The sequence below is a fragment of the Squalius cephalus genome (genome assembly GCF_949319135.1).
Source record: "Squalius cephalus genome assembly, chromosome: 20".
NCBI lineage: Eukaryota > Metazoa > Chordata > Actinopteri > Cypriniformes > Leuciscidae > Squalius > Squalius cephalus.
Genome location: NC_137141.1, coordinates 34,613,078 through 34,638,397, shown reverse-complemented (window position 1 = coordinate 34,638,397; position 25,320 = coordinate 34,613,078). Strand labels below are relative to the sequence as shown.

The following is a 25,320-nucleotide window of genomic DNA, read 5'->3' as shown; positions in this document are numbered from 1 at the left end:
TCACAGATTCTTTCTTCCTCTGGCACTCCCCTGTAACGTCCTGTTTCCAGGTGCAGGGGCAAAACTCCAGAGCGGAGCTGAGCGCACAATGATCTCTGTTTTTTTGATAGGGGAGCACATACATATTTTTCATTTCCAAAACAACTCTTTATTATTCTATATGTTCTTAATTTTGGTTTAAGAAATATATCTTGTGACCATTTTCTTTTATGTGTATCTAATAAAACTTCCTTTGCAGCAAGTATATGTACTGTGTTTACATTTTGAAAAAGGTCAGGAGCTCCAATTTGTGTAAATATGTCTTGTACTTCACATGCCCATGCACCCTTTACAGACACATCCCAGTTGAATATTTTCTTAGCAACTCGGTTCTCAGGCATTTTCACCAATCTATTCCATAAAGCCATCATACTACCTTTCCACCTTATTTCACTTGGTTCCCAACCCATGTCACCCGTTATTGCTAAGATTGGGGTAAATTTGTGGACTCCTAGGAAATAACGTATTGCTCTATTTTGTACCATCTCTCCTCTCACATTTATTTTTGAGCCCCATATTCCTGCCATATAGTCCATGACAGGGCAAACACAGGCCTGGAATAATTTGGAATAGGTAGCATATCCCAGGTTTCCCAACTGTTTCGTTTTTGCTATTACACCCCCAAGCGCTCTACTAGCAGATTCGGCCAATATACATATACCATACTTGTAATTCAAATACTCATCCAAAATAAAGCCCAGATATTTATAATGTTCAACATAATCCAACTTGTGACCCCAAAAATAAAACTGAAACTTACTTCTTCTATGCCCAGATTTTCTAAAATGCATAATCTGTGTTTTACTATGGTTAACTCTAAGTCTCCACTTCCCACACCATTTTTCGGCACACTTTAACATCTTCTGAAGATGTTCTTCATTTTCCGCCACCAACATTATGTCATCTGCATAAAGTAATATGTCTAGTGTGTTATCCCCATCATAATTTATACCCAATCCAAGAGCTTTTATTTCCTGTGCCAAATTATTAATAAATATGGCAAACAGGGTAGGGGAGAGACAGTCCCCCTGTTTAACCCCTTGTGGTGTAAGGAACCACTCTGAATAGTACTCATTAACTTTAACACAAGCTTGAGGATCTTTATACAATGATTGCAAGGCCCAATAAAACCTTCCCTCTAGCTATGTGGATATCATTGAGCTTCATCTCTTCTATCGGCTGTGGCATCTCCATGTTTTTTCTGTTCGTCGCTCTTTTCATGCATTTCCTGTTACGGTAGTGTATCTTAAATATAATATATAGTTACTTTAAGTTCTTTGACCAATTGCTTTTGCTCCTCTTTTGGATTAAAGCGTCTGGTAAATGCATAAATGCATGTTACAAATACAGGTTGTTTTTACATTTGAACAGGAAAGCCAAATCAAACCAGGCCACGAAGATCTTGATGAACATGTTTGTGGCTTTGTTTCTCCTGAATTTATCCTTTTTGTCAAACGAGAGCGTCGCCAACACAGGAGACAAGGCTGCGTGTGTCTTCATAGCGCTGCTCATGCATTACTCCATGCTGACTACATTCACCTGGTTCTTCATTCAAGCTCTTCATATGTACTTATGGCTCATCAGACAGAACATCACCATCACAAACTACATGAGGAAGATCACCGTGTTCGGCTGGAGTGAGTTATATGGAGAAACCACCTGTTATAGTGCTCACTTAAGAAAATATATTGTGCTCGAGACATATGAACTACTGTCATGATACTTTTATGGTGTTTTTGTCCTTTTCTTGAGCCGTTCCTTTAAAGAACATCTGAGCACTCAACAAAATAATTTGTCTCCATCAGTGCTATTTTAGGATTTTTTTTTTTTTTTTATTAATATTTTTTAGTTACCTTTAATAACCCTTGTCTCTGTGTGCTTTCAGCGTTTCCGGCTCCAATAGTCGTAGCTGTTGTTTCATTAGGAGGATATAAAGAAGTGATTATAAACGCAACATCTGGAAAAAACACACGAATGTAAGTTGTTCTGATGTCACAAATGCATGAAATAATAATGAAGCTTTTAAATCAACATTTTCTCTTCTCTTCTAATTATAGGTGCTGGATTACAGATCCTTTAATTCACTACATAGTGAACATTGGCTACTACGCTTTAGTCTTCATCTTCACAACAGGAATCTTCATCATGATCGTCACTAAGGTTGTCCAAGCCCGACACGTAAAAGCGGCTGATGGCAAGAGAAGCACATTCAGAAAGCAGCTCATGATGGTGTTGAGTTTGTTCCTGCTCTTCGGCCTGACGTGGGCTGTGGCGTTCTTCAGTTATGGACCGATGCTCATTCCCTCATATTACATCTTCACCGTGTTGAACTCGTTTCAGGGTGAGAAACAATCACATACTTCATTATATCTGGTTTAGTAGAATGCTTCTATTTATCCGTACATAATTGTTTATTTTATATATAATTATTATTTTATTAAATTGATATTTTTTTTCTTTTTAAAATATTATTTATTCATTAATTTTATTGTATTTTATTCTTTTTATTGATTATTAGGGTTTATAATTGCAGCTATTGTAACAATCAATTTGACCAAAATCATTTGGCCCAAAGTTTATTTTTGGTTACATTAAAACAATTATGCAAATGACTTTAAAGTTACTGTATGTAAGTTTTTGACTGTACTAAAGCATAAAAATACCATAATATGTTTGGAGATATTTAAGAAACATGCGTTCACATCAGTTCACATACATGTTTCTCTGAAAAACAATGCTATACATTTAATTATTCTCCTTTGAAAATATGCGTTCCTTGTTGGAATGTCTGTCTTTGTTTTGGTCCGTGTGACTCCGCCCTCTGCCAGTTTACCCAATTATATTTTGGCACCCTGGGTTGCCAGTTGGTGGAAAACAACACGTATTTCAGTCATGAAAGCTGGCAAACTAAAGGGGTCCGAAATCAAACCTTCTACCCATCCTAAAAAGCCAAGGCATCCTTGTTTTACCATCAATGTTTTTTTTCAAACACCAAACTTATCAACACCACTTCTTGAAATGAACTTTTGCATGTTTTGTGATCAGATTCTGTCTTAAACTGAACACGACGCATCTTGTGTGCGATACCTGTGAGTTTATCTAGCTGCGTGACTCCCTTGTCCGGTGGTCGACCGCCTTCTGACAAGGTTTGACTGAACACCGACACACACCAGACGAGAAGAGCAGCGCCGCGCCATGTCTTCGAACACATTGTTTTCTATGAGTGTACACATACCGGCGGCGCCACTCAACGTCTGTCCGCGGTGTCCAGCTACTGTTCAAAATCCTGCTGCGTCATTTTAAATAAAGTAGCCTATGCTTTGTATAGAGAGCTAAAATATAGAACCTCTCCAATATTTTGAATTTGGACTGCAATACCGAGTTCACCCACTAGCTGTCAATATTACATACTGCACCTTTAATAATATATTGAAATGTATTTAAATGAGATAAAACATGTTTTTCTTACTAGTTTTTTGTTTGTATGTTATTTCAGGGTTTTTCCTCTTCCTGTATTACCACCACATTCATAATGATGTTGCGGGAAATTTCTCTGATGATCCAGAAAGCTCCAGCTCCACCACAACCATCGTTCAATCCAGAATTAATGTTGTGGAAAATGTTTAAAATTAGAATAATTAAGGTTTAAGTCTTTGTCTCTTAGACTTTCTTAGACTGATTTCTTTAACTGAGCTGCTGTTTAAGGGGAAACTGTATTGTAACCAAAATAATACAATTTTAATCAAATTTTCACCAAAGACAAATGTCACTTCTGAATGAGTGAGAAATGTTTAAAATGATGTATGTACATTAAATTATGACCCTAAAAAGGGCAAACTTTACTGAAATCACTCAAAATAAAAGACAAATATCTGTGGTGATCATTACTGAAACCGTCTGTTATTGTGGGAGGATTGAATTTTGCTGAATATTAGTGAATAGTTAGAAAACAAATTTACATCTTCAGGATTAAACTAAAGTCACATGCCTGTGGAGTCAGATATTTTCCTTGATCACACACTCAGATGTGGAACATATTTGGTTATGGAAAATGCAAGACACTGAAAATACAGAAATTCAGATAAAACCCATAAATCCATGATTTGCATGTCTGTAAATAAACCATATGGCCAGTGTTTCGGTGGCTCTGAGCTGCGGATCATAATCGTATAGCTTCATATGTGAACGGATGAAACTCTCCCTTCTCTTGGACTGTGGACTTTACATCTCAACAATGTAATAAGAAAATGCTTTAAGATTTATAACTGATATCTGTTGAAAAGAAAATTTAACTTGTGTCTCTCTCAGGCTGTTTTGGGGAATTATGTCTCGACAAAAGCAGAGTTTGCTGTGGCTGATGATCCTCTGTTGTGCTTTATGCCAGATAAGTATGTTGCTTTAAAAAAATTAAAATGTTAACATCATTACATAGTGGCCTTATATGTTGTATTTGTGCAGCCAGCTCAGAAGACCAAAAACTCCAAGTCTGTGTGACATCAACAAATCCAGGTAGACTGTGTAAATATTACATATTTATTTGTTACAATCACTTTACATCGGTTGCGTTTTTTTCATTCCACTGCTCTTTGTCTCGGATTTTTAAGCTAAACAGCTAAACTTACCACCTTATTTTTCACGTAAGATTTGCATCATCTGCTTCCATTTTTATTAGCTGTACAAAAACAGCCTGTTAAGCTACTTGATATTGGAAACTGGTATTTGATCATCATATTATATTAGGTACAGTATCTGTTATTGGAAGTACACCAGAGCTTCTCAAACAGTATATAAAGTAGAACAATTGCATACATACACAAATACATTTACTTTCCACAATCATATTCACAATCTGAGAGAGGTGTACAACGTAAAATGGACTACTAGCACAACGACTTCCGCGTTTTACTTATTACAGCTCAGGCATTTCCGGTTTTAGATTGCATCTTCTTTTAAAAAGGGACCCATATACACGAAATCTGCATTTACACTATACTTGGTGAAATAACCGTTAGAAATGTTCATTTAGTTTTTTCCTAACCGACGCCTGTCATTAACCAGTAACCGGCAAGATGTTATATTAGAATTGAATTAGGCTTTGTTAAATTAGAATTAAAATAAATTAGAATGCATAACAATCTCCACAACTTCATCCAAACCTTTTTAGTGTGTGCCAGCCAGATCTGTCCTGTCCCCACCACTGCAGATTCTGGACGCTTCCCTCATCAGACACACCCAACTCAAGTCTTGCAGTCTCTACTAATGAGCTGATGAGTTGAATCATGTGTGTTTGATGAGGGAGATTAGTGCTGGGTGTTACCAGGACAGGTTTGAGAAGCACTGGCTTAATGTACATTTATTTCTTGATCATATACCAAATAAATAGAAAAGTGAATACAAATCGTCTCGGTTACATATGTAACCTTAGTTCCCTGAAGAGGGAATGAGACGCTGCGTCAAAACGCTGTGGGAACGCCCCTACGTGATTGCGTCGTGAAGTAGAGCCCTGCACGGGCCAAAAACTCCAGCCCTAACCCGGCCCTGGCCCGTGGTGTTCAAGCCCTACCCGGCCCCAGCCCGACAACGGCTGCAATTTTTTCAGCCTGAACCCGACCCGAGCCGACCCAAGACGTATCACTCTAAGCTCTCTCTGACGCGCGCTCTTTGATGCGCGCTCTCTGATGCACGCTGTCTCTGCTTCACGCACGGCACATCACACGCTACTAAAAGGTAAACTTTTATTATTGGCCTGAAACATCACTAATCATGCCCACAAATATTGAACAGACTGTCCATTAGAGAGAAGCATAAGCATGCAGTAGAGAATATAGCGCCACGGGATCCAACCGCAAAAATAAGTAAATAAATGGCCTACCTTTCTTTGCTTTTAAGAAAACTAAAGAACAATGTTCAAAAATGAAGAACTCTTCGCCAACTGGCTAATGTTAAATAATATTAATAAAAAATAAAATAAAAAATCCAACTTCTCCCTGATCCTCTGCATGGTCAACTGTCATCTGTTAATGCGCTTGAGTGACGCGTGCGTATTTGCGACAATTTGCGTATTGCGTTTGTGTTGCTTAGGCGATGTATAATATTTATAAAATAATGAATACAACAATATTTCACACACATTATGTGACGTGTGCTCTGCATGTATCTGGGCACAATGAAAGGAGAGAAGCTAAATAAGCCAGAGTCCGACACGAGCCCGATCTGTAAAAAAAAAAAAATGGCCCGAGCCCGGCCCGAATGGGCTTAGCGTGTCGGGCCCCGTCAGGTCCCGACGGGCTTGCAGACCTCTATCGTGAAGCACGTATGGAATCAGTCCAATGGCTTGACGGAACGTAATAGGCGGGTGACGTCATCGACCAGGAAACTTTAAAGTACACCTGTACCAACAATGTAAGCTTCTGAGGAATTACAATAAAACAGATTGAAAAACAAAACCTTTGAATCTCCTCTACTTCTTTGTTCAGGCTGCTTCACTTGATGGGCCATTAGCCATTGGGGGAGTGTCTATGTCACACCCCTGGTCTGAATCTCATTAATATTGATAGGCCATTACCACTCCCATGCATAAACCTCTTCTGACAAAAAAAACTGTTTTACAAAGTTTAAATCAATGTATTGTTTTATGTGAACGATTAGGCAGGATGATTTTCACATCATTTTGAAGCCAGAACCAGAACATTTATTAGTCAAAAGTCTTGACACATATTTAGTATGTGTTTTGTGGTCTTATTTCAGCAACTTTCATTTTTATTTTTTTCAATAACCACGCATAAAACCCCTCCACGCATATTAAGTTAATGCATTTGTTTAACCCTCTGGAGTCTGAGCGGTTTTCTGGGCCCTGGAGGTGTTCTGACATGCTCTGACATTTGTGCTTTTTTCAGTTATTTATAAACATGTTAATGGCAAAGGTGTAAATTCACTCTATATAGCACAAACAGCGCTACCAAAATATGTGATCACCATGCATGTATATTTTTGAATTTTTAAGAGAATAATGTTTATGCGTGGTTATTGAAAAAAATAAAAATGAAAGTTGCTGAAATAAGACCACAAAACTCATAATAAATATGTGTCAATAAGACTTTTGACTAATGGATGTTGTCGCTTCGAGTTCTGGCTTCAAATTTATGTGAAAATAGTCTTGCTTTATCGTTCACATAAAACAATACATTGATTTAAATTGATGTAAAACAGGTTTTGCTTGGAAAGCCAATATGCGAGGGGGGCGTGAACGAGGAGTGGTTTACACCTGAGAATACAATGTCCCACCCACTCTGCATAATTAGCCATTCATTCAGGTGTGACACTGACTGAGCCACAATGCAAGAACAAAAGATATATTTAGAAGACTTATATTGACCATTTAAGATTTTGCTTACATCTATCTTGTAAATATGTTTTGCTATTTTATTAAAAAGGTTACAATTACAACAATAATTACAATTTCAACAATATTTCAAGTGTACTCTTTCTTTGTAAAAAAAAAGAAGATTATAGGCCTACATTTTATCTATTAATTCATTAGTTTGAATATAGCCAACATTGGAACAGCTAACATCTTAGTTGATGACTTTATTTTTGACAAAAATAGTATTTTATATATATAGAAATTGCTAAACAAAAGCTTATTTGATGTGGCAGTATATTCTACAGTAAAAACTGTACCCAAATCTAGTCAACAAAATGTTGCCTTTCATATTTCGCCTGACTGTAACGTTGTTTTTATGAAATATTAGGGCATATAAATGTTAATTTGCAGTTTAATACGTTACTTATACAAATAGCCTACATTTTATTTCAACATATTTCAGTCGATTTTTACTCATCTCAGTATAGCAATACAGTTTGCTAAAACATCATCATTCATTCACACACGCGATTTAAATTTAAACTGTCTTTTTGCGAGCTGTGGTAAACAGCGCGCATCTCTGCCGTTCATTCATTCATAAACAGAAACCCGATTCACATGAGAAGGAAAAAAACTTACTACAGTATTCCTCAGCTCGCTCCTCGATATACCCGCACTTCTGAGGTACATTTTCCATTATTATTATTCCTCACAGCGCTGCGAGACGGTGTAAACAAGTAATGATCTGAATAAACTTGTGTTTTGTCGAGCTGATATGGGGGCGTTCACAGGTTTGCGTGGATTGCCTCAATCATTTGCGTTTGAATAGCGCGCGCTCTCCGTGGGCGTGTCACATTACATTTGAATGAGCTGTAATGAGCTCGACTGGAATCGCTCTCTTTTAATACAGATTTCACAAGATGAGAATATTTGTTTTTTATATAAATTACTTCATTTAAAAGAAGAGAATTCAAGCTTCATGCCTGTGTGTCTGTATGCCTGTTTGACTGAGTATTCGCTGAGTTATTGTTCATTTTCGGACGCGTTTCAGAATGGACTTCACTGGCAGAGAGAAGGCAGAACTCGCCTCGTGTTTATTTTTCTTTATTTGGCAAAAAGCACAACACTTTGTTTTTATTGTGAATATACACAAAAATAATACACATTTAAAAGAATCGATTGATGTATGAAACTTGTTTGTAAAATCAAAGTCAAAAGAGTATTTCGGGTCTCAATTCAACTGATAAGGAAAAAAGCGAGCAGATCACGCCGGCGTGATTGCCGACCTCAGAGGGTTAAATGTAGCTAAAATCAATTATGTGGAACCAATTAACATAATTTTTTTTAGTAAATTCAACTAAGTCAATGAATAATTTTTTCAGTGCATTGGACTGATTCCATACGTGCTTCACAGCACAATCATGCAGAGGCATTCCCACAGCGTTTCGATGCAGCAAGGGAACTTCCCTTGAAAGGGAACTTCTTATTCTTCTCAGTTGTCATCTTTATTATAGGACTCATTGTACATTGTCAATAATGAATAGGCCTATGTCAACTGTGATGAATATGCATGATGAAATTACAATACATGTATAGGTTTATAAATTAACAACAATATATTGGATCACTTTAATCTTTGAGATCCAAATGCACAGATATATCATTAAAATCAATCTCTTATATATTTCTTTGTGTCGAAGGAAAAGAAGGAAGTAAATACATTCTGCATTTTAATGGGAGTGAATGGATGTGTGTCATCTGTGTTGATGAAAGATCAACTACTTTCACACCATTGTCATACAATACCACTAAAAAGCCAGCTACCAGTTTCAAATCATCTGAGACAACTAACAAACCAACAACAAGTTTGACACAATCCGAGACAACTAACAATCCAACAACCAGTTTCACATCATCTGAGACAACTAACAATCCAACTACCAGTTTCACATCATCTGAGACAACTAACAATCCAACTACAAGTTTCACACAGTCCGAGACAACTAAAAATCCAACAACCAGTTTCACATCATCTGAGACAACTAACAAACCAACTACCAGTTTCACATCATCTGAGACAACTAACAATCCAACTACAAGTTTCACACAATCCGAGACAACTAACAATCCATCAACCAGTTTCACATCATCTGAGACAACTAACAATCCAACTACCAGTTTCAAACCATCTGAGATAACTGGTTGTTGGATTGTTAGTTTCACACCATCTGTGACAACTAACAATCCAACTACCAGTTTCACACCATCTGAGACAACTAACAAGCCAACTACCAGTTTCACATCATCTGAGACAACTAACAATCCAACTACAAGTTTGACACAATCCGAGACAACTAACAATCCAACAACCAGTTTCACATCATCTGAGACAACTAACAATCCAACTACCAGTTTCACATCATCTGAGACAACTAACAATCCAACTACAAGTTTCACACAATCCGTGACAACTAACAATCCAACTACCAGTTTCACATCATCTGAGACAACTAACAACCCAACTACCAGTTTCACATCATCTGAGACAACTAACAATCTAACTACAAGTTTCACTCAATCCGAGACAACTAACAATCCAACAACCAGTTTCATATCATCTGATACAACTAACAATCCAACTACAAGTTTCACACAACCCGTTACTTCTAACAATCCAACAACCAGTTTCACATCATCTGAGACAACTAACAAACCAACTACCAGTTTCACATCATCTGAGACAACTAACAATCCAACTACAAGTTTCAAACAATCTGAGACAACTAACAAACCAACAACCAGTTTCACATCATCTGAGACAATTGGTTGTTGGATTGTAAGTTTCACACCACCTGAAAAATGTAACAATCCAACTACTAGTTTCACATCAACTGAGACAACTAACAATCCAACTACCAGTTTCACATCATCTGAGACAATTTACAATCCAACTACCAGCTTCACATCATCTGAGACAACTAACAATCCAACTACCAGTTTCACATCATCTGAGACAACTAACAACCCAACTACCAGCTACACATCATCTGAGACAACTAACAATCCAACTACCAGTTTCACATCATCTGAGACAACTAACAACCCAACTACCAGCTTCACATCATCTGAGACAACTAACAACCCAACTACCAGTTTCACATCATCTGAGACAACTAACAACCCAACTACCAGCTTCACATCATCTGAGACAACTAACAATCCAACTACCAGTTTCACATCATCTGAGACAACTAACAACCCAACTACCAGCTTCACATCATCTGAGACAACTAACAATCCAACTACCAGTTTCACATCATCTGAGACAACTTACAATCCAACTACCAGCTTCACATCATCTGTGACAACTAACAATCCAACTACCAGTTTCACATCATCTGAGGCAACTAACAATCCAACAACCTGTTTCAAACCATCTGAGACAACTGGTTGTTGGATTGTTAGTTTCACATCATCTGAGACAACTAACAAACTAACTACCAGTTTGACACCATCTGAAACAAGTAACAATCCAACTACTAGTTTCAAACAATCTGAGACAACTAACAATCCAACTACCAGTTTCACATCATCTGAGACAACTAACAATCCAACTACAAGTTTCACACAATCCGTGACAACTAACAATCCAACTACCAGTTTCACATCATCTGAGACAACTAACAACCCAACTACCAGTTTCACATCATCTGAGACAACTAACAATCCAACTACAGATGATCTAAAAGACAAGAATGGATTTATTAATCCCTCAAAAGCATCGTAAGTGTGTGGTTACCAGTGACTTTTAAAATTAAAATGACAGGATATACAGGGTGATTTTTTAATTTTGCAGAGACGCCTTGGGCAGTCTGGAGTCTAAGATGGAAGAGATGAGAAACAACAACATAAGCAACGCACAGATTGTCTTGGGGGATGTTATTGGTCTTATTCACATACAAGACGAGAACACAGAAACCAGAGACACATGTTACTCTTCAGATCCAGACAGCATAAACGTAAGACTTGAGAAACACTAAAACATGGTATGATTCCTTATTTATTATTATAATTATTTTTTCACAGGTTACTGATTGTCAAAGAAACCTGAAGACAGACATTCCCTGGTCTGTAAATATTCCCACCGAGGCCTTTAATAAATCGAGACTGAAAAACCATGGATGTGCGTTACTTGGAGTTCTACGGTTCAAAAACATGGAAAAGGTACTCACAATAAATAAATAAAAATCCATGTTTGAAAATTAAGAAATGTTTATGGGAAAGTTCACCCAAAAATGTACGCCCAAGTTTACAGAATACATTTACACTAATCTCTTTTCCATTATGACACAAATCTCTTGACCTCAGATGAGATGGATATTAGTATTATGTACACATTAGTATTAGTATTACTATTACCTGTTATGATGCTTCTATTGTGTTTTTTATCCTCTTTGCGACTATGAATTGTTGTTCGAAAAGAGTTAAAAATTCTACTTTTGTGTTACAATGAAAATGTAACGGCATAAGATACATTTTTGTATTAAAACTATTCTTTTAATAAATGTTTCCTGATCTATTGTATTCATCACACGTTTATATTTGATTTGCTCTATTTCTTATTTAGGATGAAACTAAAAATTACACAGTTTTGAACAATGAGGTTTATGGAATAACGATGAAGGCCAATATCTCCGACCTTACCAACAATATAGAAATGTTCTTTACACAAAAAGATCTGGTAATAAAGGTGTTGTTGTGAAACTTATTTTGTTATAATAATCAGACACTGTGAAAGCAAAACAAAAATCAAACATGTACTTACAGGTCGGTAATGCATCCTGCAGTTCTTGGGATGGCAAAGGTAAATTCACCTATGTCTGTATTGATCAGTTTCCATCAACAAAATCAATTTATTTTATATAATTAATTTCATTTTCTGCTCTCTTTTCTTTGAAGGAAATCTTACATGGACAACGTTCGGCTGCAAGACAGTAAAAGTCAACAGTAACACCATAAAGTGCTCGTGTTCACATCTGACGTTCTTTGCAGTGCTGATGGTGAGAAGCTTCTCAGAGTTTTAAAGGAGTCATGACCTGTAATTTTCACTTTTCCACGAGAAAAAATTTATGTTATGATTGCCTAACGATTATACACTGGCCGGGTAAGCCGATATTTAAAAGTGAAGCGTTTGTTTACCCCTGGGTTCGTCAACCAGCCCACGTGCACGCGCACTCAAATACGTGATGTTAATTTCTGCGCCGACTTGACGTCGGCAGTGTACATATAAGGATATACCATATATGTACACCGCAGACCTATGCTGCAGGAGGCCCGCCCTGCCCCTCTCCCCCTCATATTCAGTCGAGCGCCGCCATTACTGAATTCCGATTCGAAGTACGCACTCGACCGTGAAAGATGCAGAAACGTGGTGCACACGTAAGTTGCTCTGTTGTTGACATTCACAACTTGCGCCATGATGTCATTTTGGAATGATATGCTGAAGCGTTACCTGCGGTGTCAACCCCCCTCCTTCCTGCCACCAATCAACGCGCCCCTCATTTGCATTATTACAATGACCGTCCACGACAGCCAAAATATCGCATCAGATCTCGCGAGACAATAATGCCTTCAGAAATAAGGGTCAGAGGAGCTCTGTGTTTATTTTTTTCCACTTTTTTTCAACTTTTCTTTTTTAGAAGGGCCTGAAAGACTATAATAGAGCGTGGGTATCCAAGGTAATACTAGGTTATGACTCCTTTAATTTAAAGACCCCATATGTCATGATTCCTGTCTTATGATTCCTGTCTTGTGTTCCCCTTGTCTTGTGTGGATTTTTGTTATTTCCTGTCCTGTGCCATGTTTTGTAGTCCTTTGTAGTTTTTCTCGTTTATTAGTCTCCCAGGTGTTTCTAATTAGCCCTGCCCCCTTGTTATATTGTTTAGCTTGTTTGTCTGTGTATTTAAACCTCTGTGCTTCAGTTGTTGTTTGTCGGTCGTTGTAGCTGTTTCCTGTCCTGAGTTCCGTGTTCTGTTTGTTCTATTAAAGTATGCTTGCATATGGATTCTCTCTCCGCTTCATTCCTGCCTCATCATAACACCATGAAATCAATATCAGAGTCTATTAGCTACAGAACTTGTAAAAGATGACTAATGAAACTTAACAGATATAAGTATTTAAAATGTAAAGATCTGATTAAGGCTGTCACGATTACTCATTAAATTAGAGTAGGATAAGTGTACCTATTAAGCCCACCAAAATCTAAGTCTAGGTTTTTTTCACAGCTATTGACATGGTTTATAAGAAAAATAATTAGTTAAAATGCACGATTTATCCCTCATTTGAAAATGTATCCCTCATTTGAAAATGTATTAATTAGTTGATTTACATGTTAGAATATAAAATTAAGATATTTTAGGAATAAAGTCAGAAGTCTGGCATGGGCTTAATTGGTACATTGGCACCATTTAAGCCTGCATGTGTTCCAAATATGCCCACATCATCACTGATTCACAAAATATAAAAATGTGTTGATTTTAAAGGAGTAAAACATCAATACATTTATTCAGTGACAGATAAGTATTAAAAAATATTCCTTTAGCTAATGTTTGATTAGAGCCCTGCGTGGGATGGGTAGGTGTTAGTGGCCATTGGTCTGGAGCCTTAAGTTTGCTTGACTGGAGTTGTAGCTGGAGGTAAGCTCGGAGGAGGTTGACTTCGAACCAGCAGGAATACCAATCAACGAGAACTTGATAATGTTTGCCATGCCAATCAAGAATGTCTGCGGCCACTGTAGACCATGGCAGATCTGGAACAGGGTGGAGCTGGAGGGGCTCTTTCCGCTGATGCGACTTTGTGCTATTGCATAATGCACATGAGAGCAACTCTTCTGTGATGTTCTTTGACATTGTAGGCCAAAAGATTACACCTATAGTTCTACGCTTGGTTGCCTCAATACCTGGGTGGCCTTTGTGTACAATGTTGATGTACTCCTTGTGCAGAGATCGGGGGATGACAGCTTTATGGCCTTTCATGATGATGCCATCCTCCACTGTCAGCTCATCTCTGTATGGAAAAAAACGGCTGATGGCAGGCTGGAGCTGGCTTTCTCTGGTGGGCCATCCACGTCGAATGATAGTGTTAAGAGTTTGTAACACCTCATCCTCTGCTGTGTGTCTGCAGAGTTCCTCCAGGCGTGCTGAGGAGATGACTTCGTAGTCACCGTTTTCCACAGGGCTCTGTGGTGCTTGTGAGCTGGGAACTCTTGAGAGGGTGTCTGCCAGGTACATGTACTTGCTCTTTTTGTAGACCAGGCTGATGTAGTATGCCAGTACTGGTGGGCTGGAGAGGCATGATTTGAGGCACTCGAAAGCCTCTTGATTAGGGTTGTGCCGATAGACGATAGTATCGTGTATCGACGATAGTCAGAGATATCGCTGCTGGCAGATGCCTTTGACGATATCAATACGATAATTGGCTCGTTTTCCCATTAATGTATTAAATCATTATTATTATTATTATTATGAAGCTATTGTTATTAAATTAATTAGGAACTACAATTAATTTGCCTTGCCTTAGTTGCCTAAATTCATAACGACATCACCACATAACCACACTTGCGACATCACCACATAACCACACTTGCGACATCACCGACACGCGTGTATGAGGACTCCTCAAAGAAAATGTTTTTAAAACAGACAAAAAAAACTACATCCCACAACAAAATTTAATTGCAAGGTGATCCATTCACAAATTGTCAAGACTGCTTGTTTTAACAGACGCATCATTCTTATACAGAGCCAAGATGAAGACGGCATCGTTGTTATTAAAGTCTTTAGTTCACGAACGTAGCACAACTCTGCCATCTGTGAAAATCAAAAGCAACTTCAAACACTTGTTTAACAAGAAATATTCTTCTATTTTTTTCACTGTCAATAATGTAAGTCCACAAGAGAAATATTAAGCCAGTAAATTAAGATAGTTGCTATAGGCCTACCGTTATATCCACCGTCGTCTCTGAGAGAACGCGCTGTTAATGCAGCGAAAGCTCAGTCCGTTTCTGCTTTCTTTTTCAGGGAATGAGCGTGTTTACATGCACGTTATTAACTCGATTATGCCGAATAAACTGACAACGCATGTGGTCATGTAAACGCATTAACCCGTTTTCCTTTATCAGAGTCAAGTCATAAGTTTAAGTATAACCGATCGACTTTTAGATTTTTGCCTCTGATTTCTCCCGGCATTTAAAACACATTATTGAATTGTGGTGCGCATATGTGAAGTGCATCCAGACAGAGAGAGCACTGGTAGGAGGACATATATCGCAGACTCCGACTCTTTCTTGACCCAAGAAATTATTAAAACGTGTTCACATCTCGTGCACTCGTGCAGAAGTACAGTCAAAATGCTGCATCTGTAACGGCATGAGAGGATAATGTGTGTCCGTACATTTCCCGCTGACATGTTGAAATACTCCGAGTCAGATACAAGAATGATTAGGATTTTTTTTTTACCTCACTATACCGGGAAATAACCTGATTTAGCCTATTAATAAACACTCCACCTTTGCTAGCAAAATAGATAATGATTCTCATATATAAAACGAAGTAATAAAACAATTGATAAATTGAATAAAGCAAATTGATGAGTAAATAAGCAAGTTAATAATCAAATAAGTAAGCCCCGCCCCCCTCACGATAATATCGTGTATCGCCGATCTCACAGGCTGATGATAGGACGATATGAAAATGGAGCATATCGCCCAACACTACTCTAGATGCTGTTGAAACCAGCACCATGCTGTCTTTTTGCGGGTGAGTTTCCTAAGGGGGCGCTGCGATGTCGCTGAGATTTGGGATGTACTTGCTAATGTACCATGCCCAGGAAGAGTTGTAGTGCGGTCACATCCGTGGGGACTGGCATGTCATTGATCACTGCAGTTTTAGACGGGTCTGCTTTTAGGCCTTCGCTTGTGAAGATGTGGCCTACGTACGCTACCTGGTCCAGGCGTAATTTACACTTGTTCGGGTTTTTAACCTGAGATTGACTACCCGTGCCCTTTCGAGCACCTTTCTCAAGTTGGTGTCATGTTCAGCCACTCCGCGGCCTCCTATGATGATGTCATCGACGATGACTGAGCAGGGGTAACCCGCAAACAGTTGTTCCATGGAGCGCTGAAATACTTCACTTGCAGAATTTATGCCTAAGGGCATCTTTAGAAATCTGTAGTGCCCAAATGGAGTGCTGAATGTGATCAGCAGTGACGATTTCTTGTCGAGACGTATCTGCCAAAACGAATTATTAGCATCCAGGACAGAAAATACGGTTGCCCCGGACATTTGCGCTGCCACCTCTTCGACGCTGCGCATTGGGTGATGGGGTCTTTTCAGTGCGGTGTTGAGGTCTTTGGGGTTGATACATAGTCTGATTTCTCGCTTATCCTTATGTGCTGCTACCATGGACGACACCCAGTCGGTTGGTTCTGTGTTATGACACCTATGCTTTGCATGCGTTCAAGTTCAGCTTTAACTCTTTCTTGCATAGCAACAGGGATACGGTGAGCTGGGCGGACCACAGGCTGTATCCTGGCATCCAAAATCATGGAGTATGTAACCGGATGTTCTCCTAACTCGTCGCTGAACAGATCTTTATACTGTGTAAATGTCTGTGAGCTGAAATCCGTGCTACTCTCCACGCTGATCTGGTGGACGTCTGGACTCATTTTCACAACCCCCATGTCCATACATGCACGAAATCCTAGCAGTGGTTGCACTGCTCTGTCCACAATGAAAAACGGCAATGAGTGGTTCTGCTCCTTTAAGCAGCACGGCAGTGTGGCGATGCCACTGGTCTCAATTCTGGTGCCTCCATAAGCAACAAGGCTAGCTGCTTTCTTCTGCTTTACAAGTTGTTCGCCGCTATTAAGTCTTCTGAAGGTGTCAAGTGACATCACACTGCATTTTGCTCCTGTGTCCACTTTCATCTCAGTGGGCTTGCCGTTTATATGCATTGTGACAAATCCTTCATCCTTTTCAATGGCTTTTAGATTCACACAATCAACATGACTGTCAACTTCAACGCCATCCACATAAAACGTTCCATCTTCACATGTTCCTCTTTTTCTCATTAACAGTCTATCTGACAGTTTTCTGTCTAGGATGCTGCCTATTTTGGCTGCCTCATGATAGTCTGTGAGGGGGTCTGGGGCTTTGGCCACTGCATTCTATTTGGAACTAACTTGACTGCATTCACACTGGCAGCATTACTTTGTGATGCTAACGTCTTGCTACTTTCCTCTGTCATCCCGTGTATTCGACAGATTGAAATGGCTTTGGTGTTAGCTCGCTATCTCTTAACAGAGCTTTTCTCAAAGTGTCACTGGTAACGCCACACACGATGTGGTCACAGATTAGCTCCTCTGTTATATGGGGCTTTAGCACCTCACCCTAAAAGCCCTGTTCTTTTAAATCCCTACAGTAAAATGTGCACGGGCAAATGCTTGAATGGTGGGTTCATTATTATTCTTAATGATAAAACAACAACAGTACAATGACAAACTTGCTTAACACTAGAAGTGCCATGGTGGTCATTTTGACCGTTTTGAATTTTATATCTGCAATAACTTTGTTGAAAAAATAAATAAAATCCTGCTGGTACCTGACTTTTCCTAAAAGTGTCTGTATTTTCATTTAAAATGTTTTTCATATAAATTACACACAAGGCAAAAAAACAAATGAACATATTTACCTATTTCGGCCATAGACGGTCATATTGACCGCACTGAATTTCGCGGTATTATTATACATATACCAATATACACAACAATAAAATGTGGTAAAAAAAAACACAAAACATATTCCACAACAAATAATTTAAATGTAATGATATTCAGAACAGAACAAGAATGAAAAAATAACTATAAACAAGCCAAAATGAAATACTTTATAAGCGAAAGTGAAAGTAAGTGGCGTTGGGCTCACGTAACTCTCTAATTAGAATCAAAATGTTTCAACATTTGCGATGTATTTGGATGGTAAACTATTCTTTATTATAGGCTTTGTACTTCACTCACGTTCCAAAATCGATGGAAAAAATCATCCTCTTCACATGCGCAAAATGGTACGAAATGTACTACTGACTATATAAACAGAGCAGTGGAATTTGTTTTTATGTTAGGTTGACTATTTTATTATTATATTTTATTATGGCTATAATGAACAGGCTGCAATGTCAAGATTGCAATGCTGGAATATGGTGTGTGTGTGTGTGTGTGTGTGTGTGTGTGTGTGTGTGTGTGTGTGTGTGTGTGTGTAAGGCGCGGGCGCGATCGAACAGTGGAAACAAGAAAACATAGGCTACTCCGTCATTTTGTTCAGGACATCTACGGATATTATTTATTTATAAATGTATAATTAAACTTGTTTAAATGTACAGTTTGGTGTTGTTTTGTTTTTAAAAGATATCCTAATACAATAAATGCATTAATCTCTCAATTGGGTATTTATCATTAAAGATGTAGAGTTTGGAATCTAGCGGTCAAAATGACCGCTTGCGGCAGTTCTAGTAGGTATGGAATTCTGGCACTTCTAGTGTTAAATAGGCACTTGTATATTTCGCTTTGAATAATAATAATAATAATAATAATAATAATAATTTGTTACATTTATATAGTGCTTTTCTGGGTACTCAAAGCGCTTTACATGGAAGGGGGAATCTCCTCAACCACCACCAATGTGCAGCATCACCTGGATGATGCGACGGCAGCCATATTGAGCCAGAACGCCCACCACACACCAGCTTACTGGTGGAGAGGAGACAGTGATGAAGCCAATCAGTATATGGGGATGATTAGGAGGCCATGATGGACAGAGGCCAAGGGGCAAATTTGACCAGGATGCCGGGGTTACACCCCTACTCTTTTTCGAAGGACATCCTGGGTTTTTAATGACCACAGAGAGTCAGGACCCCGGTTTAATGTCTCATCCGAAGGACGGTGCTCTTTGACAGTATAGTGTCCCCGTCACTACACTAGGGTGGTTAGGACCCACACAGACCACAGGGTGAGCGCCCCCTGCTGGCCTCACTAACACCTCTTCCAGCAGCAACCTGGTTTTCTCAGGAGGTCTCCCAACACTTTGAAACACTGCCATCGTCTTGTCAGTCAGCTCCTCATTCTCAAGATAAATGAAATCTGACTTCTGCTGCTGATCAGTGACTCTCGTTCGGCTCGCGCTTAATTGAGCAGACACATTCAGTTTTTAATTGTAGTGTCTGTTCTCTGCGCCCTTCAGCAGGCATTTGTTATAATACATAATGTACATAAGATAATTGTTTATATGATGTATTTTAACAGTGTTGTTTTATAAAAAACATTTGATTACTTGCTAATAGGGTTTTAAAAGGGTTGTTTCCATTGTTTTCTCTGTTCTTTAAGTCTCCTCCAGATGTAAATCCAAACATCACAGCGCCGTATGTAGAATCATTGAGCTTCATCTCTTCTATCGGCTGTGGCATCTCCATGTTTTTTCAGGCCGTCGCTCTGTTCATGCATTTCCTGTTACGGTAGAGTATCTTAAAATATAACATATAGTTACTTTAGGTTTAGCAAAAGCCTTTGCTAAATACATAAATGCACAAATACAGACTGTTTTTATATTTGAACAGGAAAGGCAAATCAAATCATGCCACGAAGATCTTGATGAACATGTTTGTGGCTTTGTTTCTCCTGAATTTATCCTTTTTGTCAAACGAGAGTGTCGCCAACACAGGAGACAAGGCTGCGTGTGTCTTCATAGCGCTGCTCATGCATTACTCCATGCTGACTACATTCACCTGGTTCTTCATTCAAGCTCTTCATATGTACTTATGGCTCATCAGACAGAACATCACCATCACAAACTACATGAGGAAGATCACAGTGTTCGGCTGGAGTGAGTTATATGGAGAAACCACCTGTTATAGTGCTCACTTAAGAAATTATATTGTGCACGAGACATATTAACTACTGTCATGATACTTTTGTGTTTTTGTCGTTTTCTTGAGCCGTTCCTTTAAAGAACATCTGAGCACTCAACAAAATAATTTGTCTCCATCAGTGCTATTTTAGTATTTTTATTTTTTTTTATTAATATTTTTTAGTTACCTATAATAACCCTTGTCTCCGTGTGCTTTCAGTGTTTCCGTCTCCAATAGTCGTAGCAGTTGTTTCATTAGGAGGATATAAAGAAGTGATTATAAACGCAACATCTGGAAAAACCACACGAATGTAAGTTGTTCTGATGTCACAAATGCATGAAATAATAATTAAGCTTTTAACATGTCGACATTGCCTCTTTTCTTCTAATTATAGGTGCTGGATTACAGATCCTTTCATTCACTACATAGTGAACACTGGCTACTACATCTTAGTCTTCATCTTCACGACAGGAATCTTCATCACTATCTTTACTAGGGTTGTCCAAGCCCGACGCATAAGAGCGCCTGACGGCAAGAGAAAGACGTTCAGAAAGCAGCTCATGATGGTGTTGAGTTTGTTCCTGCTCTTCGGCCTGACGTGGGCTGTGGCGTTCTTCAGTTACGGACCGATGCTCATTCCCTCATATTACATCTTCACCATGTTGAACTCGTTTCAGGGTGAGAAACAATCACATACATCATTACATTTGGTTTAGTAGAATGCTTCTATTTATCCGTACATAATTGTTCATTTTATATATAATTATTATTTTATTAAATTTATGTTATTTATTCATTTATTTATTCATTCATTTTATTTTATTATTTTTATTGATTATTAGGGTTTATAATTGCAGCTATTGTAACAATCAATTTGACCATAAGCATTTGGCCCAAAGTGTATTTTTGGTTACATTAAAACAATTATGCAAATGACTTTAAAGGTACTGTATGTAAGTTTTTGACTGTACTAAAGCATAAAAATACCATAATACGTTTGGAGATATTTAAGAAACATGCGTTCACATACATGTTTCTCTGAAAAACAATGCTATACATTGTCTATCTTTGTTTTGGTCTGTGTGACTCCGCCCACTGCCAGTTTACCCAATTATATTTCGGCACCGCGGAAAACAGTGTATTTCAGTCATGGAAGCCGGCAAACGAAAAGGGTCCGAAATCGAACCTTCTACCTGTCCTAAAAAGCCTCGGCATCCATCTAAAAAGCTCTATAATCACAAGTATAATACAAGCTGTATAAATATTGGAGATGCACTTGAGAGATGGAGACAGCATTCATTTTGAAACCTTTCTGGGTTTTAAGCTGAGTTTGCAAATTTTCTCCTTGATAGGCAAGTAATTTGCTATAGTTAGTTTGCTAGTGTATCCTATGAAGGACTAAAAATGACAGAACGAAAAATAAATAAATAAATAAATGCAGAAATAATAGTGAAAATAAATACATTTTGGTAATATAAGTGGCTATTTCTGTATTTTTACATGTATTTATTTATTTATTTATGCATTTCTATATGCATTTATTTATGTATTTATACATTTATTTATATATTTATGTATTTATATATTTATTTATTTATATATTTATATATGCATTTATTTCTACATTTATTTATTCCTACATTTATTTATTTCTGTATTTCCACATTTCTACATTTATTTATTTCTGTATTTCCACATTTCTACATTTATTTATTTCTGTATTTCCACATTTCTACATTTATTTTTCCCTGCGCATGTATGCTAATTGACCTATGGCTAAGCCACGCCCCCAAACGCGATGAGCCAATCACAGTAAGCATGCTTACACGTCCATTGCAATGCATTGCAGTTAGTCAGTTTTCATTCGTTTTTATGTTTTTTCTTGTCATTTTGGCTTTTAAACAGCGTGTGTGTGTGTGATTTTGGTTGGGTGACAGTTGTAGGTTACAGTTTGACAAGAGTTTACAGTTTGACAAAAGCACAATGTTGTGTTTTACACAAATATAAGTAGGCTAAACACTTTGCAGTTTTAATTATGTCTTGTATGAACAAAATGGAGTATGTTTTTATGTTTCCACTGTTCGATCGCGCCCGCTCTCTGACACACACACACACACTCCAGCATTGCAATCTTGACATCGCAGCCTGTTCATTATTTTGCGCTCACACCAAACGCGAATAGAGCGTCAAATTCGCGCGTATCGCGTCTAGTTCGACGCTTGAACATTTTGAATCCAAAGCGAATAGGACGCGTATAAAGCGAGTGTTTGAAGCGAAATAGCATCAAACTATAACGTTTACACTGTGAACTGTAAATCTTTGTCTGGAGCTGAAGCTTTTCATCGACCTTCTCAACAATAAAATGATTAATATAACCCTCCAATGCATATTTAAGGCCCTTTTGGTGACATCGAGATGATATATAATCTTTCTGTCTCCAAAAAATCATCAATTGCCTCCTGTGAAATGTCTCCTACTGTGACAGCTGCCATAGCGCCTGTTACCGAATGTTGACTGTTTGTCTGAGAGTGAGTGGAGGGGGCGTGGCTTAGCCATAGGTCAATTAGCATACATGCGCAGGAAAAAATTAATGTACAAATGTGGAAATACATAAATAAATAAATGTAGAAATGTGGAAATACAGAAATAAATAAATGTAGAAATAAATAAATGTAGAGATAAATACATATATAAATATATAAATAAATAAATATATAAATATATAAATAAATGTATAAATACATAAATAAATACATATAGAAATGCATAAATAAATAAATAAATACATGTAAAAATACAGAAATAGCCATTTATATTACCAAAATGTATTTATTTTCACTATTATTTCTGCATTTATTTATTTATTTCTACTTTTATTTATTTATTTATTTATTTTTCGTTCTGTCATTTTTAGTCCTTCATAGTATCCAGGCTATTAGCAGGAATTAATATTCTAAGTAAATTCAACATTCAGACAGTACTCGCGTTCAGGGCCACATTAAGACTATAAGGGGCCCCTGGACTTTAGCTCGAAAGAGGCCCTTCATCCACCGGAACTATTATCTACATTCACTCAATCTTCTTAATCACAAAGAGCAAGCTATCAGCCTTTTGTTTTGCAGGAATAAATGCCATTGACAAAACAGCCAAACCTATAGGTCTGTCATTTAAAATATACACAAATATCACTGCATGAACTACACATTTGCACATAGTCCGAACTATTTGCACATCAGCTCGATCTTCCTATGAAATCAGCCTTTTGTTTTGCAGAAATAAATGCAATAAAACTTCATATACCAAATACCATGTTTCTCTTACCGTTGTTTGTGTTTGTTTTTTTCAGGGTTTTTTCTCTTCCTGTATTACTACCACATTCACAATGATGTTGCGGGAAATTTCTCTGATGATCCAGAAAGCTCCAGCTCCACCATAACCATCGTTCAATTCAGAATTAATACTGTGGAAAATACTTAGAATTAGCATAATTAAGGTTTAAGGTGTCTTTCTCTCTTAGACTGATTTCTTAAACTGAGCTGCTGTTTAAGGGGAAACTGTATTTTAACCAAAATCATAAGATTTAAATAAAAATTTTCACCAAAGACAAATGTTTATATGATGTTATATGTTTATAATCTTTAATGAGTGAGAACTGTTTAAAATGATGTACGTACATTCAATTATGACTCTAAAAAGGGCAACTTTACTGAAATTTCTATTCTATTCTATTCTTTAAAAAAACAAATTAACATGTACTGAGTTAGATTAAACTGGGTGTTATGGTGATGCGGAGATGAACCCAATCGCAGACAGTAAATACTTCACACAAGGTTTATTAATGACAAAAACAGAAAACAAAACCCACGAGGGAGCAAAACAAGACAGGATAGACTATTTTAGACTAACAAGACTAGACTAAGACTCAGACAAAAAACTAGACAATAAACTAACAGCTAAGACAGGATCAAACTCTTCTTTCTAGACAAGACTTTCAACAGGTACTCACAGATAGTTTCACACAATGAATGACAATGAAACGGCACAGGACAGCAAACACAAGGGGATTAAATAGGGAGAAACTAATGAGGGAAACAGGTGACAAGGGTAAAGCAATGATGACTAAACGAGGATAACCAGGGGGCGGGGCAAGGAACGAGACAACACAAGCGCATGGCCCAGCAAAAGGCCATGTGTGTGAACATAAAACATGGGTCTGTCATGATCCTGCCTCAAGACCAGGGAAAATCAAAGACTAGAAGGCAGTATCATGACACTGGGAAGGGTCATAGCACTTGCATATTGTTGTCCTACTGTTAGTTTAACTGCTTCTATTGTTCTCATTTGTAAGTTGCTTTGGATAACGGTGTCTGCTAAATGAATAAATGTAAATGTAATGTAAATGAAATCTCTCAATATAAAAGACAGATCTGTGATGATCGTTACTGAAATCGTCTGTTATTTGTGGGAGGATTGAATTGTGCTGAATATCAATGATGTTAGATTTATTGAGAGTTATAATCCATGTTCATGCATATGCGTGTCAGAGAGACACAAACTACTGAACCTCTTTTAGAAAACAAATTTACATCTTCAGGTTGAAACTAATGTCACATGCCTGTGGATTCAGATATTTCCTTGATCAAACACACGGTTGTGGAACACATTTGGTTATGGAAAATGCAAGACACCGAAAATACTGAAATTCAGTTGAAAGCCAAATAGTCCTGATTTTAATGTTTGCAAATTAACTATGTCATTGTTTCAGCGGCTCTGAGCAGCGGATCATAATCGTACGGCTTCATATGTGAACGGATGAAACTCTCTCTCCTCTTGGACTGTGGACGCTTCATCTCAAGATTGAAATAAGGAAATGCTTTAAGATTAATTATTAATATCTGCTGAAAAGAAAATTCAACTCTTGTGTCTCTATCAGGCTTTTTTGGGGAATTATGTCTCGACAA

General features: G+C 37.7%; 2 protein-coding genes and 1 long non-coding RNA gene across 3 annotated transcripts in view; 2 read left to right on the top strand and 1 right to left on the bottom strand.

Moving 5' to 3' along the window:
- Positions 1-25,320, bottom strand: part of LOC307147689 — a 249,122-nt gene that overhangs the window by 50,004 nt on the left and 173,798 nt on the right. The window lies entirely within an intron of this gene.
- On the top strand, positions 1,362-3,666 carry LOC307148194 (adhesion G-protein coupled receptor G6-like; the record flags this gene model as incomplete). The annotated part of the gene is made up of 4 exons (XM_079853549.1): positions 1,362-1,676; positions 1,925-2,015; positions 2,097-2,380; positions 3,536-3,666. Exons 1-4 carry the CDS (start codon positions 1,445-1,447, stop codon positions 3,664-3,666), a joined length of 738 nt encoding a protein of 245 aa, XP_079709675.1. The 5' UTR covers positions 1,362-1,444.
- LOC307148264 (adhesion G-protein coupled receptor G6-like) lies at positions 12,036-23,958 on the top strand. The gene is made up of 8 exons (XM_079853665.1): positions 12,036-12,143; positions 12,230-12,266; positions 12,362-12,462; positions 19,839-19,966; positions 20,069-20,334; positions 20,579-20,669; positions 20,754-21,037; positions 23,706-23,958. The coding sequence occupies exons 1-8, from the start codon at positions 12,081-12,083 to the stop codon at positions 23,834-23,836; spliced, it is 1,101 nt and encodes a 366-aa protein (XP_079709791.1). The 5' UTR covers positions 12,036-12,080; the 3' UTR covers positions 23,837-23,958.